We start from the raw sequence: 16,774 nt of genomic DNA on the forward strand, positions 1-16,774 counted from the left end.
CTATTGGGAAAAAGTAACTGGTCCTAGGAGATGGTTCATAATAAGTTAAGAAGAATATTGTAATAATTTGTAATATTAGGCACTGGGCATTTTCAAACAAAGCAATAAATAATTTGTGGAGGTGCCTCTAAGGCTAACCTTTGCGCTCCAAAATAATGTTTTGGTTCTGGTTGCGCTGAACTAAATCAAGCTTTTCCATATTATGTCAAATTCACATAGAACACATTATTTTCCTTTCCTCCCTAAATTATGTTAGGTAGCTATATTCTATGTGCATTATAGTGAGCTGTGTGATAGCCCTTCGAGGTTGTCCAGATCGAAGCACAAACCATGAGTAGTAACACTAACTTTATTGTAAGGTTACAGTAACAGAATCTTGCAAGTTTGAAAAATTTCTGCCCTCCTTTACTTTGATTTTCCCCAAAACTAGGAAGGGTCCCTTCTGATATAGTTCCTTTTATGGGTTGAGATATCTTTTGCATGACTATTGTCAGAGCTGTGGCTCTTCCTCCTGTTTCCCAAGGACATACACAATATAGTGTTCCCTTTTTTTTTCATGTTGAAAAACTAAAGTCTCCTACAAGTTGAGCTGCACTTCTGATGACTCCATGGATGCATTCATGAAATTTTCTTAGCAAAAGTACAGAAGTGTTTTTCCTCTGCCTTTTCCTAGGGGTTTTTTCCTGCTTCACAGTTTAACCTATACAGTCAGTCAGTCTGTCTGTCTGTCTGTCTGTCTGTCTGTCTGTCTGTCTGTCTGTCTGTCTGTCTGTCTGTCTGTCTGTCTGTCTGTCTGTCTGTCTGTCTATCTATCTATCTATCTATCTATCTATCTATCATCTAAATGGCTCTCTCTGTGTGTGTGTGTTCCAGCATAACTCTGGAACGCCACGAGCAACGTCAACCAAACTTGGTACACAGATGACTTACTCTCTGGAAAAAAATACTATGGGGGTATAAGACACCCCTAACACCACTCAGGGTGTGTGTTCTGTTAAGATACAGCTGTTGTGCCTTAAAATGGCTTCTACTGTACTGCCGTACAATGGCTTCTACTGTACAGTGCAGTGGAGTTGCCATAGTAACGACTTCACAGTACTCCTCAAGGGGGCTCCCTCTGGTAAGGGGAAAAATCCAACAATAGAAATTATGTTTGGTCTGGACATTTTCCCCCTATAAATAAATCCCCGGACAACGCCAGGTTATCAATAGTTCTAAATATTAACCAGGCTTGGCTTAGCTTCTTCATATCAGCCATGACTGGTGCGGCTATCCTGCTGGGCACTATGATGTTAGGATTCCCCTAATTCAGGGGTGTCAAACTGGCAGCCTGCGGGCTGGATATGTCATGTGCAGGCCACGCCCACTCCAGCTCTGCAAAGGGAAAAAAGTCGGGATACGTCACATGACGGCAACGTGATGCCATGAGTTTGACACCTGTGCCCTAACTCAACAATACATTGCAGTAACCTGCCATTCACACACACACACACACACACACACACACACACACAAACATATAAACTAGTATAATCAGGAGTGTCTTTTCTATTTAAGGACAAAGCTGCTTTCCTCATGCTTGCTGTGTAATCCTAAATGCCAGGAGAGGAAGGCATTGCAGGGAGGATTGATGGATGGAAGATAAAGGCTTACTATAGTTCTTTCCTGCCTTTTTTTTTTTTTTTTGAATACCCTGTTCCATTTTTTTCTCTCCATAGTTGCTCTAGAATATAAATAATGTAATATGCAGAACCTTTTGTGTTCCTAGGCATTTTGAAGCCTTTCTCCTTGAATTTTGTTAAAGCAAAATGGCCCCACGCTCATGTGGAGAGAGACCTGGCAGCGGTTTTTGAAGCAGCCACACAAGACTTGCAAACGATGCATCTGCTTCAACTACTCTAAAAAATTTGCAAAGCTTATAGGGTGGAAACGGTTAAAGAAGAGGAAGTAACAGTGGATGGATGAATGAAGGTGATGGTGATGATGATGAGCATTTATGCCCCAATCCTTTTGGATCTTGAGAAAGATGATATGGGGATATCCTTTCATTTTATTTCCCAAACAATACACTTAGGAGCTGCAATGGGCTCAGAGAAAACGATGTGGTCCAAAGTTCCTCAGAGGATCCCATAATTGAGCATTCTCCTGGTCTTCCTGGACCACATTTGTTATTTGCTGTGTGTTTCACTTGTTCTAAATAACTTGTGAAGTCTTGGCCTCCATATTGTAATCACTATCTGATGGTATGGTCTGAGGCAACACAATTCCTTGAATACAGTAATGAGAACTTACAGAGGAAAGTGTCCTTGTCACTGTTTTAATAGCTTAGGATTTTGTTTGTGGATTTTGTAGCAAAAGACATTGTTGCTTACTCTATCCAACTGATTCTTTTGTCTCTCTGTGTTTAGAACAATAACCATGTTGGTTTAGTGCAGCAAAAACCACTTTTGGCCCTCTAAAGCCTTAAAAAGTGTAATTGTATAAGCATTTACGCATCATATTCCACTGGTCCACAAATACTTGTAGATCTAAGTTGCCACAAATGTAGTACCAAAAGTTGTGCTAATTTCTTTGTGTGGTGAATGATGAAAAAAATGAATAATGAGCACTATAAAATATTATTTGCTATTAGTGCAGTCATCATTACTTCGGTTCAGAGTTGACAAAATATATATGTGGAAGAAATTTAAGGTATTTTAGTTGTACCAATAATTGATGATAACCAGCTTAATAAGCATTGTCTTAGCATTAAAACAATACATAGAATTTCTGACTAAACAAAAAATGAAAAATGATAATTCAATATAAATATGCATAGGTATGCGAAATGTAATAATATATGATTAATAATATTTCAGCTGTATTATGTAGAATATGGTGATTGATATAAAAACAATATATTGAAATATTGAATAATCAAATAAAAAGTTGAATAAACAATAATGGAACATCTTAATGTAATATAAATGGTATTAATATTAGTTATATAAGTTTGTTAAATGTAACAAATATGATTGACAATATTTTATTCACATCAAAAGGTATGATAATTAAGATCGGTACAAAAATAGCATATTGTAATATTGAGTAATTAAATAATGAAAGATTAAAATTTAATATAAAGATGTATATTATTACTAGTATTATATAAGATTGTTAAATGATACAAATATGAATAATACTAATTATTTTTGTATGAAATGTATGATACTCAGGTACCACAGTGTTCACACACTGATGTATAAAAAAGAAAACTTGAAGAAAAAGCATTGTCTTAGCTGATAGGGTTGCTTTGCATGCAATCTCAGTAAATATGATACTTTTGTTCCCCAAATTTCGGGGAAAGAACGGCAACTAAATATATAATATTTGTTCAGACATGCTGCTTAGTCTTACCTAAAATCTCAGTGCACCAATTGTGCCAGCAATATGCATGAAGCTTAATGTCTATGGAGATTCTCAGTCATCCAGGTCATGGTTGTCCCAAAGGTGCTTCCCCCCCCCCCCCCCCCAAGAGGTAACTGGACTTTCTGGTTTTTCTTTGAAGACATTTTGCTTCTCATCCAAGAAATGTCTTCAAAGAAAAACCAGAAAGTCCAGTTGCCTCTTGGGAAAGAAAAAAAAAACACATTTGTGACATGCATGAAGCTTGTTACCTTCTAGCTATTTAGTGATTGTTGCATGGAATTTTAAATTGGAAGTTATAGAAAATCATGAGAAAGGAACTTAGCTGTTTGTTTTCTCACAGGTGATCTTAAAAACTCAAAGCTGAATATAGAGTTCTTGTCAATTTGCTGTTTATATAAATGTGGGGTCTTTTTGTTTCTTACAGAATAAAATGGTAACAGTGGATGATGTAAAAGTGAAACTGCAGGTAGGTCTGATTGATACATCAAAATTGCATTTTCTAAGTACCCTTGTTCCGTTTTTTTCTAGTCTGAAAAAGGTCTCCTATATATTCAGTTACTGTGAGACAAGCCGTTTTTCTCCATTCAAGGCTTCAGCTATTACATTTCCACTTGGCATGTGGAAGTATAAGCCATAGATGTGGCTGACTTCCAAAGAAATACTGCTTTCCAACAAAGCATTCTCTATATCGGCTCCTTGCTAATCCCATGTGTCAAAATCAGCCCTGAATCCAAATTAAATTGGGAACAGGAAATCTGTGTCACCCAAGAGTCCTTGAAATTAGTTGGTAGCTGTTCGCTCAGCACCTTTTTTGGGGGGGGGGGGAAGGTTTGCTACCAGCTTATAGATGTCCACAAATTGTGTGAAAATTTCCCTATACAAGTTTGTATTTTTACAAAGGTAATATACAGTATATGATTTTGTTTTACATTTTGTGGATTCTCTTCCTCATTCAGTTGATGTTTATCTTTCTTTGATCAGATAACCAACCTATTATTCATGAGATTTATTTAAGTATTTTTAGCATTATAGGATTGCCCAATGCCAGAAGATTCTGGGGCAACGTACATCATTAAAAACAATAGAAATCAAAATAAGAACAATGCCTTGTATATTTTGGAACAAAACCAATGCAGAAATTCTGCAAAGATTCTGAAAGCCTGCTTCCTGAATCCCACCAGGAGATATCATTTGGACCATGCACATTTTGTTTCATTATGTCTGTCTGTCTGTCTACCTCTCTGCCACCCATATCACAGTTCAAGGCAGAGTTATACAGAGCAGGCAGAAATTATTATAGATGGGTCACTCCTTATATAGCCATGATGGTGACCAGCGTCTTGTCTTTTTCCATGAGACAGGGGCTATGTTTGCAGATCTGTAAGTTCTGAAATATTTTTTTCTAAATTAAATTGAATTCATTGCCTAGCCCTAGTTATACTGTATATGAACCATTTCATATATTGGCAGTGGTGGTAGTGTGTGCCTGAAGATGTGAGAGTTATTTACAAATTTCTGGACGCCCCCCCTCCCCCAAACCCTGCTGGATTCATGAGATAGTTGTATTTAAGTCTTTTACATTTGCATTATCACTTCCATATGCTGAATTGGATTCTGTAATGCTATCACATAGTTCATTTGTATTCTCTTATTTGGAAAAAAAAACTATCTTGATTCTAATAGATTCTAATTGATTCTAATAGACCTAATTCAGAGAACTATTCAAGAATATCGTTTGGCATGTACTGCCTGTGAATTTTGGTTGCACTAATATTTGTTTCACATCTGGGCTTCTCTAATGGAATACAATGAAGACTGTTTCCTTGGTTTTCTGTCTTTGCCTTATTGCAGATTTGGGACACAGCTGGTCAGGAAAGGTTCCGGAGTGTAACACACGCATACTATCGTGATGCACAAGGTTGGTCCTCTACAATGCTGCATTCCTTCATCTCAGGTTGAATCAGAGTTGGGGCGATAAGTGGAGAAGCTCTTTCATTGCTCAGAACTAACACCAAGTGATAATGCCACTGTTTGATATATTGTTCTATACATAAAATATATAGAACAATCTGTATTATTCGATATATCAGCAGTGTGCAATATTTTGAGTTCGAAATAGCTTTTTGGAGCGTTCCAAGCTTAAAACGAAGTGTGGGTGTGAAGTAAGGTTTGTTAAGAGCGAGAACAAACCTACTCTGAATATGTGCATGGAATGTTTTAAGGGGATTATTTTGTATCAAGCTCAAAACAAAAGGGGTTTTCTGTTTTGTCTCCATCCAACTATATTTATGACATCACTCATCTCTTTCCCTTCTCCTTTGTATCTTCCCTGAAATGCATGAGAATTGAAATCGGATGCATCTCATAGGCACTATGTTGAAATGGCTGGTATAGCTACAACTTGTGTATGGACAACATTAGATTTAATCCCCACAGTTTTTCATCAAACAGATTATGTTGAACAAGGGTGGGAATGTACCTGTGGATTGAGGTTGCCAACAGATTTACATAATCGAAGTCCAGGATAGAGGGATTCATAGTTTGAATTGATCTGCATGGCCACATGTGTTCTCGGTAGCTTGATAATTTTAGAAAATTACAAAATCATCAAATAACACATATTTCTCTTTCTTTTCCAGCTCTCCTCCTCCTTTATGATATCACCAGCAAAGTCTCCTTTGACAGTATTCGGGTGAGTATTTCATGCCTACTGTTGATTCTTTGCTCACACAGGAGTCAAATAGCAAGCTAAAGTTGTAATCCGATTAGTAAACATATTCTGGTTTTAGGTGTTCTTGTGTCTCAGTTTCTATATGCACTGGGTTGTACAGGAATCAGCAAAGAGACAAAAAGGATCACCTGCCCTTGAAAAGCCAAGAATTTTAAAAGATGGGAATAAAATATTTTCAATAACTCAGTGCTGATAGGAGGCACAATGGCTGGGTGGTTAAACATACTGGGCTAAACACAGAGATGAAAAGCTGACAGCCCAGGTTTGAGATCCGAGAATTGTTCGATGGAATGAGCTCCCATTACTTGCTCCAGCTCCTGCCAACCTAGCAGTTCAAAAGCATGCAAATGGGACTAGATAAATAGGTATCACTTCAGTGGGAAGGTAACAGTGTTCTGTGTGCCTTAGCATATAGTTATGCTCGCCATGGAAATGTCTTCGGACAAGACTGGCTTCCTTAGCTAAGAAAAGGAGATGAGCACCACCCCCTGGAGTCAGATACAACTGGATAGGGGAAACGTTTACCTTTTTGCAGTACTGATATAAACTTTATTTGAGTAAAAATATGTGCTATATCTCGGTGCTTCATACTTCACAAAGAGAAAACATTCTTGCCCCAAAGAACTAGCAGACTACAGTTTGTAGAAGGCAAAAGAGAAATCCATATGTATTTCATATTGTTTGCAATTGGTTGTCAGGAATATGGGCACTTCTATGTAACTACCACATTCCTGCTCCAAACCTTCAGAATAAAGTTTTTGAGATACTTTGCAATTCTAATAGCCAGCATGGACAAAATGCTGAGCCGTCAAGAGCTGACTATTAAGGAGATTACCAAAAAAAGAAATGGATGCCCAGATAGGACTCTGTTCCTGATCCTTGTCCTACTTTAGGCTGAGTGATATTTTGGAAAATGGGTCTAGTTACTGGGTAGGAGATCTGTGAAATATCTGCTGCTTGGCCAGGTAGGCAGCTATAAGGGCAGCAGGGAACACTGGTGCCTTAAACTCTGTGGGGGTTATGGGAAGTCTGGGAAATGGGTGCAATTTTAAAGTTCCTTCCAATGGGAAACTGCCTCCAAGTCCCGGCACATTTGATGCAAAACTGGCTCAACTGCCAAAAGGGACAGTACCCGAAACTGTGTGAGACTAAGAGGTCCCCATTGGACCTTCAGGGATACCTATCCTCGATTATTTGAGCTACTTCTGATCAGAGCAAGAAAATCTGGCTTCCCTCTTCCAGGGGTGAAGTCCAGCAAGTTGTGACAGGTTCTGGATAACTGGAAGCGGAAATTTTGAGTAGTTCGGAGAACCGGCAAACGTCACCTCTGCCTGGCCCCAGAGTAGAGAATGGAGATTTTGCAATATCCTTCCCCTGGAATGGGGTGGGAATGGAGATTTTGCAGTATCCTTCCCCTGCCACACCCACCAAGCCACACCACGCCCACCAAGCCACGCACACAGAACCAGTAGTAAAAAAAAATTTGAATTTCACCTCTCACCTCTTCCCTTCTTAAATGCTGAGAGCTCATATAGTTCAGTGGCTGGGTCCAGAAAATGCACTAAACCGTGGGTTGCTTAAGTGTGCTACACTGAGCAAACTCACATATCTAATCAGATTCACACAACATAGTAAGACATATGCCAGGATTTACAAATCACAATGGCCGAACTGATTGCTCTATGCGAAAGGCAAACCAGCAGCAAGATGACAGAACCGGATGAGTGAAGTCAGTCAAGCCTTGATGTTTGGTGTTTCTTCTCACCTATGTTTCATCTCATCACATTCAACATTCCCTTGCAGGCTTGGCTCACAGAAATCCATGAATATGCCCAAAAGGATGTGGTTATCATGCTTCTGGGTAATAAGGTATGTAATTTTGATTGATAATACACATTTATGAAGACACTTTCCAGCTTTTTTGGCTCTTAATGGTCTCATTGTGAGAAATGTTTAGTTGATCATAGTGTGCTTCGCATATTTTCTGTTGTGATCAGCTCATAACCCAAGATTGAGGAACCTGGATCGTCCTGATATTGGTGAACTAATTCAAGTCAGTATAGCTACCTTGTAATTCAGCAACATTTGGAGAGCCATAAATTTCCCATGCCTTTTACAAAGGATTTTTTCATCCCAGTTTTGCTTTATGGCCAATGAATGAAGATGCTTCCTATTCTTGGGTACATTATGAGTTTTCTTGGGACTGCCATTTATTTCTCAGTTGCTTTGCATGTTATAGTCCCCAATTTTCCATTAGATCAGATGCAGTTTTCTAACCTTGCTGAGAATTACCGTATTTTTCGCCCTATAAGACGCTCCGGAATATAAGACGCACCCAATTTTAAAGGAGGAAAATCTAGAAAAAAAAGATTCTGAACCAAATACTGTAGTAAAATATTTTATATCAACTGTATAAAGTTAACAGCAGTTTAAGAACAATTTTATGTCCCCCATTTTTAGATGATCCAGGCAATGTTCCCTCTAATTTTTTTCAGTGTGAGCAGAAAAGTATATTATTTGAGCGTCACATTTTTATGCCTGAGCAGCACCTGAATTTTTTTCAGAGATGTCACCTAAGACAACAACAAAATCAGTATTATTTGAAACTCAAAGTTATGTTTATTCAAGGTACCCGCTTAATTAAAAGTGTTATATAGTATCACTTAACAATGCTCCTGCTTAGTAACCAAAATGTTGGGTCAGGAACTCTGGCATTGAAGCATGCAGGAAAACAAAGTTTGTGGGACTAAAAAAACCTCCTTTCAATCAATCAATTCCAACTTTGCAAGATCTCTTCCCCCTCCCCAAGTTGTAATTGATTGAAGTTTTTTTTTAGTCCCACAAACTTTGTTTCTCTGCACACGATGGCAAGAAACGCGATGGAGCTGGAAATCAGGTAGGCAAAGAAATGTTTGGGAGAAGCGAGGACCTGGGCGATGGTGGGTGGGGCAACCTCGATGCCCTAGCACTGAAATGGAGAAAAGGGCAACAGCAGCCAAGTTGAGTGAAAGAAGCCTCTTTTCTTCTTTCCTTGCCGCTTGTCTTCCCCCCCCCCCCCCATTTGCTGGCAGCTCTCTCATTTCCCTGTGGATTCTATGATCGGGCAGGATCCTTTTTAGTAGCAGGGAGGAGGGGGGAACAGAGCAGCCAGCACGAGTGAAAGAAGCCTCTTTCCTTGCCGCTTGTCTTCCCCCCCCCTTCTGGGAGCTCTCTCATTTCCCTGTGGATTCTACGATCGGGCAGGATCCTTTTTAGTAGCAGGGGGGAGGGGGGAACAGAGCAGCCAGCACGAGTGAAAGAAGCCTCTTTCCTTGCCGCTTGTCTTCCCCCCCCCCCTTCTGGGAGCTCTCTCATTTCCCTGTGGATTCTACGATCGGGCAGGATCCTTTTTAGTAGCAGGGGGGAGGGGGGAACAGAACAGCCAGCAGGAGTGAAAGAAGCCTCTTTCCTTGCCGCTTGTCTTTCCCTGTTCCGGCAGCTCTCTTTGCATTGGGCTGTTTTTCGCCCTTTGGAGGCTTCAGGGAATCATCCGGAGATTTAAAAAAAACTATCCAAAATCAGCTGGCCAGCGAGTGCATGCGCACTGGAGCTGACAGGGCAATGCCTCGCGTGCCCTCAGAAATGGCTCCGCGTGCTGCTTGTTCGCCATCACGGCCTTAGAGGGAACAGTGGACCCAGGTGGCTACATTTTGCTAATAAGACGCACTCAGATTTTTACCCTCTTTTTTGGAGTAAAAAAGTGCGTCTTATAGGGCGAAAAATACGGTATATCTTTATAAATAAATATATCTGTATGCTTTCATGGCACTGTTAAGCCACCTAGAGCAGTGATGGCGAACCTATGGCATGCGTGCCACAGGTGGCACGCGGAACCATTTGTCAGGGCACGCGAGGCGCCCTGTCAGCTGGCCAGCGCGCACGCTGGCCAGCTGAGTTCACCTTTTTAAAAGCCATTTTTCGCCCTCCCCAGGCTCCAGAGCTTTATAGCCTCCCAGAGGGCCTCCGCCCTCCCAGAGGGCCTCCGGAGGCTTCGGGGACTGTCCGGAGGCTTCCCTGAAGCCTTCGGAACGCTTAAAACCACCCTCCGAGCAAGCGTTCGGAAGGCTTCAGGGACCGTCCGGAGGCTTCCCTGACGTCTTCCGAAGGCTTCAGGGACCGTCCGGAGGCTTCCCTGATGCCTTCAGAGCGCTTAAAACCACCCTCCAAGCAAACCGGAAGTCCCGGTTTGCTCGGAGGGTGGTTTTAAGTGTTCCTAAGGCTTCAGGGACCGTCCAGAGGCTTCCCTGACACCTTCGGAGCGCTTAAAACAACCCTCCAAGCAACCCGGAAGTCACTTCCGGTTTGCTCGGAGGATCCTTTTGAGCGCTCCGAAGGCTTCAGGGAAGCCTCCGGACAGTCCCTGAAGCCTCTGGAGGGCCTCCGGGGGGGCGGGGTAGGCTCTTTTCGCCCTCCCCAGGCTCCTATAAAGCCTCTGGAGCCTGGGGAGGGCGAAAAAAGCATGCAAAAATGGGGTGGTCGCGCGTTGTGCGTGCATGCACACTGGGGTGGTCGCGCATTTCTTTATGGGTGCGGCACGCCCGCACACGACCCCCCTGCGCTCCCCTCACTTGTGGCACTCAAAAAAGGTTCGCCATCACTGACCTAGAGTGACTTTGGATAGTGAGATGGGAGGTATGTAAATTTAATAAACAAATAAACAGTAGTTCTGCAGCAGGTCTGTGCAGCCTTTCAACAAGGTGATTTTGGATGCAGTTCTTGAGAGCTGCAAAGTAATGGCTTGATAACTTAGCTCACCTGTTGGGAGCCTTCACCGGTGACATTTTCCTTGGAAGAATTGTTGGAAAGCAGCTTGTGGAATGATTTGCAGATTTGCTTATTCCAAACCATTAATAGAAGATCATTGTGCATAATATTTCTAGAAGACATAAAAAAAAGTTTTCAACCAGTAGAGTCAAACAGGTATGAAATATAAGACTCTTGGGACATTTTTTTCCCTCAGACCAAATATACCCAGGATAATAATTTTGCAGGATGACATTAGATTGTGTTCTGAACAAGATGGTTCCAAGAATAGTGGGACAGATAACATCAAAGCAGGCTTGCTAATACTTGGACTACTGGGAACATGGAAACAACAGTCTTAGGCTTTTCCAGGATTCTGAGCTGGGGTGGCGCAGTGGTTAGAGTGCAGTACTGCAGGCTACTTCTGCTGCTTGCCAGCTGCCAACAATTTGGCAGATCGAATCTCACCAGGCTCAAGGTTGACTCATCCTTCCATCCTTCCAAGGTCAGTAAAATGAGGACCCAGATTGTTGGGGGCAATAGGCTGACTGTGTAAACCGCTTAGAGAGGGCTGTAAAGCACTATGAAGCGGTATGTAAGTCTAAGTGCTTATTGCTATTGCTATTCCCTAGAGCCCCCTTTTTGGATGGCCAACTAAGGGTCATCAAACTCCTGCAAGCCCCAGCTCAGCAAAGCATATTCCACTAAAGCAGGGGTGTCAAATTGCTGGATGTGTCACATGTAGGCCACACCCACCTCAGCTCCGCGAAGGAAAAAAATGTCGCAAAAGTCACATGATGGCAACGGGTTTTACACCCATGCACTAAGGCATCCTTCTTTCACTCAGATGATGTGTCCTCCAACTCTCCAAGAGCTTAGTGATTAAGACACCAGGTTGGAAAACCAGAAGATCATGAATTCTAGCCCTGCTTGGCTATGAAGGGTAGCTGGGTGACTTTGGGACACTTTTTTTTTTTCGTATTCAATTTATAAGTCACTCCCTCTCCACGAAGGGGCTCGGGGCGGCGTACAATTAAATGTATAAACATATGGTATGGAGGAGGTATATACATAAAACATTTTACAATTTCATAAATAAATAGCTATGAAGTTAAAACAGTACAATAAAATTAACAATTAAAATACCCAAAAATTTACCATTTAAAATTGCCAGGGGGGATTCGAGAATATAGTTCTTATTTAAGCCAGGCCGGCTACTTGGAACAGGTGGGTCTTGAGTTTCTTACGGAAGGAGCGGAGATCGGTAGTTGTCCTAATGTTGGGGGGGAGGTTATTCCAGAGGGCTGGGCCCATCACAGAGAAGGCCCTACTCCTGGGCGCCGCCCTCTGGCACTACTTAGTGGACGGCACCTGGAGGAGTCCCTCTCTGTGAGAGTGAATTGGTCGCAGGGATGTATGGGGCAGGATGCGATCCCGCAGGTAACTAGGTCCTGTGCCATGGAGCGCTTTAAAGATGGTAATCAACACCTTGAAACGCACCCGGTAGACTACAGGGTACCAGTGCAGCTCGCGCAGGAGAGGTGTTACATGGGAATACCATGTACTCCCCATAATTGCCCGCGCGGCCACGTTCTGGACCTGCTGCAGTCCCCGGGTGCATCTCAAGGGGAGCCCCATGTAGAGAGCATTGCAGTAGTCCAGACGGGACGTCACCAGTGCATGAGTGACTGTGCGAAGGGCATCCCGGTCCAATAGGGGGCGCAATTGGCGCACCAGGCGAACCTGGTGGAACGCCCCCCTTGCCACGGCTGCCACATGGTCATCCATAGACAGCCGGGCATCTAGGAGGACGCCCAAATTGCGCGCCCGCTCCACGGGGGCCAGTTGCTCGCCCCCAATGGCCAGCGATGGAGTCCACTGGTTGAACCGGGGGGCCGGTAGCCACAGCCACTCCGTCTTGGAGGGGTTGAGCTTAAGTCTGTTGTCTCCCATCCAGACCCGTACAGCTTCCAAACACCGGGACATCATTTCGACGGCCTCGTTGGGGTGGTTCGGGGTGGAGATGTACAGCTGCGTATCATCAGCGTACAGATGGTATCCCACCCCAAAACCACGGATGATCTCACCCAGCGGCTTCATATATGTGTTGAACAGGAGGGGCGAGAGGACCGACCCCTGCGGCACCCCACAAGTGAGCGGCCTCAGGGTCGACCTCTGCTCCCCTGCCAACACACATTGCGTCCGGTTGGAGAGGTAGGAGCAGAACCACCGCAAAACGGTGCCCCTTACCCCCAGCCCCTCCAGCCGGCGCAATAGGATACCATGGTTGATGGTATCAAAAGCCGCTGGGAGGTCTAATAGGACCAGGATAGAGGAACAACCCCTATCTCTGGCCCTCCAGAGATCATCTACCAACACGACCAAGGCCGTCTCTGTGCTGTGCCCGGGTCGGAAGCCGGACTGGCGCGGGTCTAGATAATCAGCTTCCTCCGGGTGACGTGGGAACTGTTGGGCCACCACACTCTCTACAACCTTCGCTAAAAAGGGAAGGTTGGAGACGGGACGATAATTAGCTAGCTCAGTTCAGTTCCAGAGAAGGCTTCTTGAGTAAGGGCCTCACAACCGCCTCTTTCAAGGCGGCTGGTAGGAACCCCTCACTCAATGAAGCGTTCACTAGTCCCAAGAGCCAGCCTCGTGTGACCTCCCAGGATGCAGGTACAAGCCAGGAGGGACACGGGTCCAATAAACATGTGGTGGCTCGCAGTCGCCCACGCAACCTGTCCAAATCATCGGTGACAACAGAGTCAAACTCCTCCCAGTATGGTCTCTCAAGACTCGCCTCGGACGTCCCCCCTGGATCACTGAGGGGGACCCATTCCCTCCGGATTTGAGTGATTTTATCCTGCAGATATTCCCCAAATTCGTCTGCCCTGCCCTGCCCTGCAAAGGGGCTTCCCGTGGCCTCTGTGACAGGAGGGAGCGGGTCACCCGAAACAGGGCGGCAGGGTGGCAGGGTGGTTGTCTGCGGACACAATAAGAGCGGCCAATATCGACGTTTGGCCACTCTTAATGCCACAAGGTATGTCCTCAAGTAGGTTCTTACCTGTGTTCGGTCAAATTCGGAATGGGAGGATCTCCATCTGACTCACTGTCTCTTGGCCCAACCCACCTCACAGGGTTGTTCTGGGGAAGGGAGGAACGAGGAGGAGGAGGAAAGTATATTAGATATGTTTGCCACCTTATTTTCAAAAATGATAAAGGTGGGATATAATCAAACCAACACCTAGACAAAAGCACTAAAATGTCTGATTTGCCTTTTCTATTGTTTTGAATTTTCATGGAAACCTATGAAGCGGTTTTTTGACACCTACTATTCAGCAACACTCTGCCCTTGCTCCCCTTTCAGGAAATTGAAAACTTTATGCCCATGACTGGGAAATAGAGCTTAGGTTTGGCTTATATGAAAGATGCTTAACTGAATATATTTATACACTCATACACACACAAAACACATTGGTTTTCTGAGTGTAACATTTTATTTTAACTCTGCTTTACTTTAAATCATGAAGTCTCCCAAACAAATGGCTCCTTTCCCCTTTTTTCCTCCCTTTAAAAGAAGTGACAGCTCCAGTTAGATATACGACATAAGCCTTAATTATCTCATTCCATGAGACCAAGGATCATTTCACACAACTCCTGCCTTGTGTCAGAGGGTCAATGCATATCACTTCATTTGCTCTGAAAAGACAACGTGCAACTGTTGGTGTTAAAAACATCATCCATGGTTTATATAAGACAAAATTGGGGGGGGGGAGTTTTTTAAAACTGCCAGTAACCCCCCCTCCCCAATCATTAGCTGCTCAGAGGCCAGATGTGATGCAGGAAGTGTTGGATCGCCAGATGCAGTTCTCAAGCTTCACATATCTCAGGCCCCCAAATGCTGTTGGCATCACAACTTTTTTTTTAATTTGCCAATCCACATCCCAAGAGACAAGAGGATGTTGCTAAAGAAGCATCCCTGGTTCCTGGAATAAAGCAAAGACAAAGGGGATGAAATCAACATGCCAAGCATCACTAGTGGTCTACTAGGATGCCCAGCTCTTCAAGAAAAACAGCCCTAGAGTAGGTTAGGAAAGAATAGGTAAAAGTTCCCCTTGCACATAGTTCCTGACTCTAGGGGGCAGTACTCATCTCAGTTTCAAAGCCGAAGAGCTAGCGCTGTCCAAAGATGTCTCTGTGGTCATGTGGCCGGCATGACTAAACGCTGAAGGCACACGGAACACTGCTACCTTCCCACCAAAGGTGGTTCCTATTTTTTCTACTTGCATTTTTACGTGCTTTCAAATTGCTAGATCGGCAGAAGCTGGGACAAGTAACGGGAGCTCACTCTGTTACGCGGTGCTAGGGATTCAAACCGCCAAACTGCTGACCTCTCTGATCAACAAGCTCAGCGTCTTAGCCACTGAGCCACCCTGAGGAAAGAATAAATTAGGGGGAAATGGCGTGCTGAGGCAAAGGACAGAGAGGGGAAGGGGGAGCAGCCAAACACTTTGCTGAGGAATCATTTTTGGATCTGGCACTTCATGGAGTTCGATAGTGGTGAATATCTGTAGCTCGTGTATAGGATTCGTTCTCCGAGCTTGTGTGTTGGTTTCTGAATGTTTTGTTACCAGGTTAGATAACATCTTCAGAGGAATTTAGGGGTTGTCAGTGTTGGTGTTATTCTGCTTATAAAGACTTCTGACCCATTACAAGACCATCACAAGACTCTCACTTGACGTGACCCCAACCTAACCCATCACAAGACCCATCACGAAACCCCTCTCCTAACATGACCCTCATCTGACATGCTCTCCCCATCACAAGACCTACTGACCACAAAAGCCCTTATAAGCATAAGAACACTGACACTGACATCTCTAAATTCTGCCGAAAATGTTGGCTAGCCTGATAACCAAACGTTCGGAAACCAATCCACAAGCTTGGAGGGTGAATCCCTACCCTCACTCCAAGGAGATCTAGTAGGTCATCAAGAGACACAGACACTGCCAACTCTTTATCGACCACCATGTGATCATCTGAGATTTTGCCCACGTCTAGATGCAACAATTGTTTTTCAGGCCATGATTTCACAATTTGGTTTGACAAACACCCATCAATCCATTAAATAGTTGAAACAATGTTGTGTGGCAGATACAGTAAAGTAGGACTATGCAATCCATGGACCTAAGTATGGATTTTGTGCTGTGACTGCAAAATTCCTACACAAGAGACCAGACCAGATCTCTTTGAATCTTGCTGCTTGGGAGGTGGAAATGTATCAAGAAGAGAAAGAACTTCAGACTTGCGTTAAGAGCCACAATGCCTCAGAGCTTGGAATTTGCCTCCATTCTGGCCACCGTGTGCTCCCCGGCAGATTATGCCTCGAGGAAATATTTCTTTGACAGTAAAAATATTGTGTTGCCATTCCGGTTTGGCAGAATGGTGGACACAAAATCATTAGCCTGCCTGGCTTAATTAGAACTCTCTAACATCCCTGGCAATTTTAAACTGTAATTTAAATCTTTTGGGTATTTTAACTGTTTTAATTGTTGTAATTTTATTGTTATTTATCTTAACTTTGTGGCTTTTATTCCTATTTGAATTGTTAAATGTTGATGTATTTACCTCCTCCATGCCACACGCCTATATATTTGATTGTATGTCGCCCCGAGTCTCTTCGCGGAGAGGGTGCGACTGATAAATCGAATAAATAATAATAATAATAATAATTTCATTATGAAAACTGAATGTACACACTCAAGCATAGAAAAGAAAGAGAATCAGAAAATAAACAGGCAAATATTCTTGAATGGGGGGGGCAACATTTCATTAAAAAAGATTTTTGGGGTG

At 43.3% G+C, this 16,774-nt stretch overlaps 2 protein-coding genes across 4 annotated transcripts in view; one reads left to right on the forward strand and one right to left on the reverse strand.

Annotated features, from left to right (window-relative positions):
- Nucleotides 1–16,774, reverse strand: part of CD300LF (CD300 molecule like family member f) — a 116,402-nt gene that overhangs the window by 66,459 nt on the left and 33,169 nt on the right. For 2 of the 3 annotated variants that reach the window (XM_081966560.1, XM_081966559.1), the window contains exon 2: nucleotides 10,934–11,054. The gene's annotated coding sequence lies outside the window, so the exon portion shown is untranslated. Of the gene's footprint in view, nucleotides 1–10,933; nucleotides 11,185–16,774 lie in introns of those variants that run through there. The other variant, XM_081966561.1, reaches the window with a different exon arrangement.
- RAB37 (RAB37, member RAS oncogene family) overlaps nucleotides 1–16,774 on the forward strand; it is a 34,876-nt gene that overhangs the window by 11,560 nt on the left and 6,542 nt on the right. Inside the window, exons 3-6 of the mRNA XM_081966600.1 lie at nucleotides 3,833–3,874; nucleotides 5,260–5,326; nucleotides 6,048–6,100; nucleotides 7,943–8,008. Coding sequence (XP_081822726.1) covers nucleotides 3,833–3,874; nucleotides 5,260–5,326; nucleotides 6,048–6,100; nucleotides 7,943–8,008 — 228 coding nt within the window. The remainder of the gene's footprint in view (nucleotides 1–3,832; nucleotides 3,875–5,259; nucleotides 5,327–6,047; nucleotides 6,101–7,942; nucleotides 8,009–16,774) is intronic.

This window comes from Natrix helvetica (assembly GCF_964273705.1).
Source record: "Natrix helvetica genome assembly, chromosome: 1".
NCBI classification, from domain to species: domain Eukaryota; kingdom Metazoa; phylum Chordata; class Lepidosauria; order Squamata; family Natricidae; genus Natrix; species Natrix helvetica.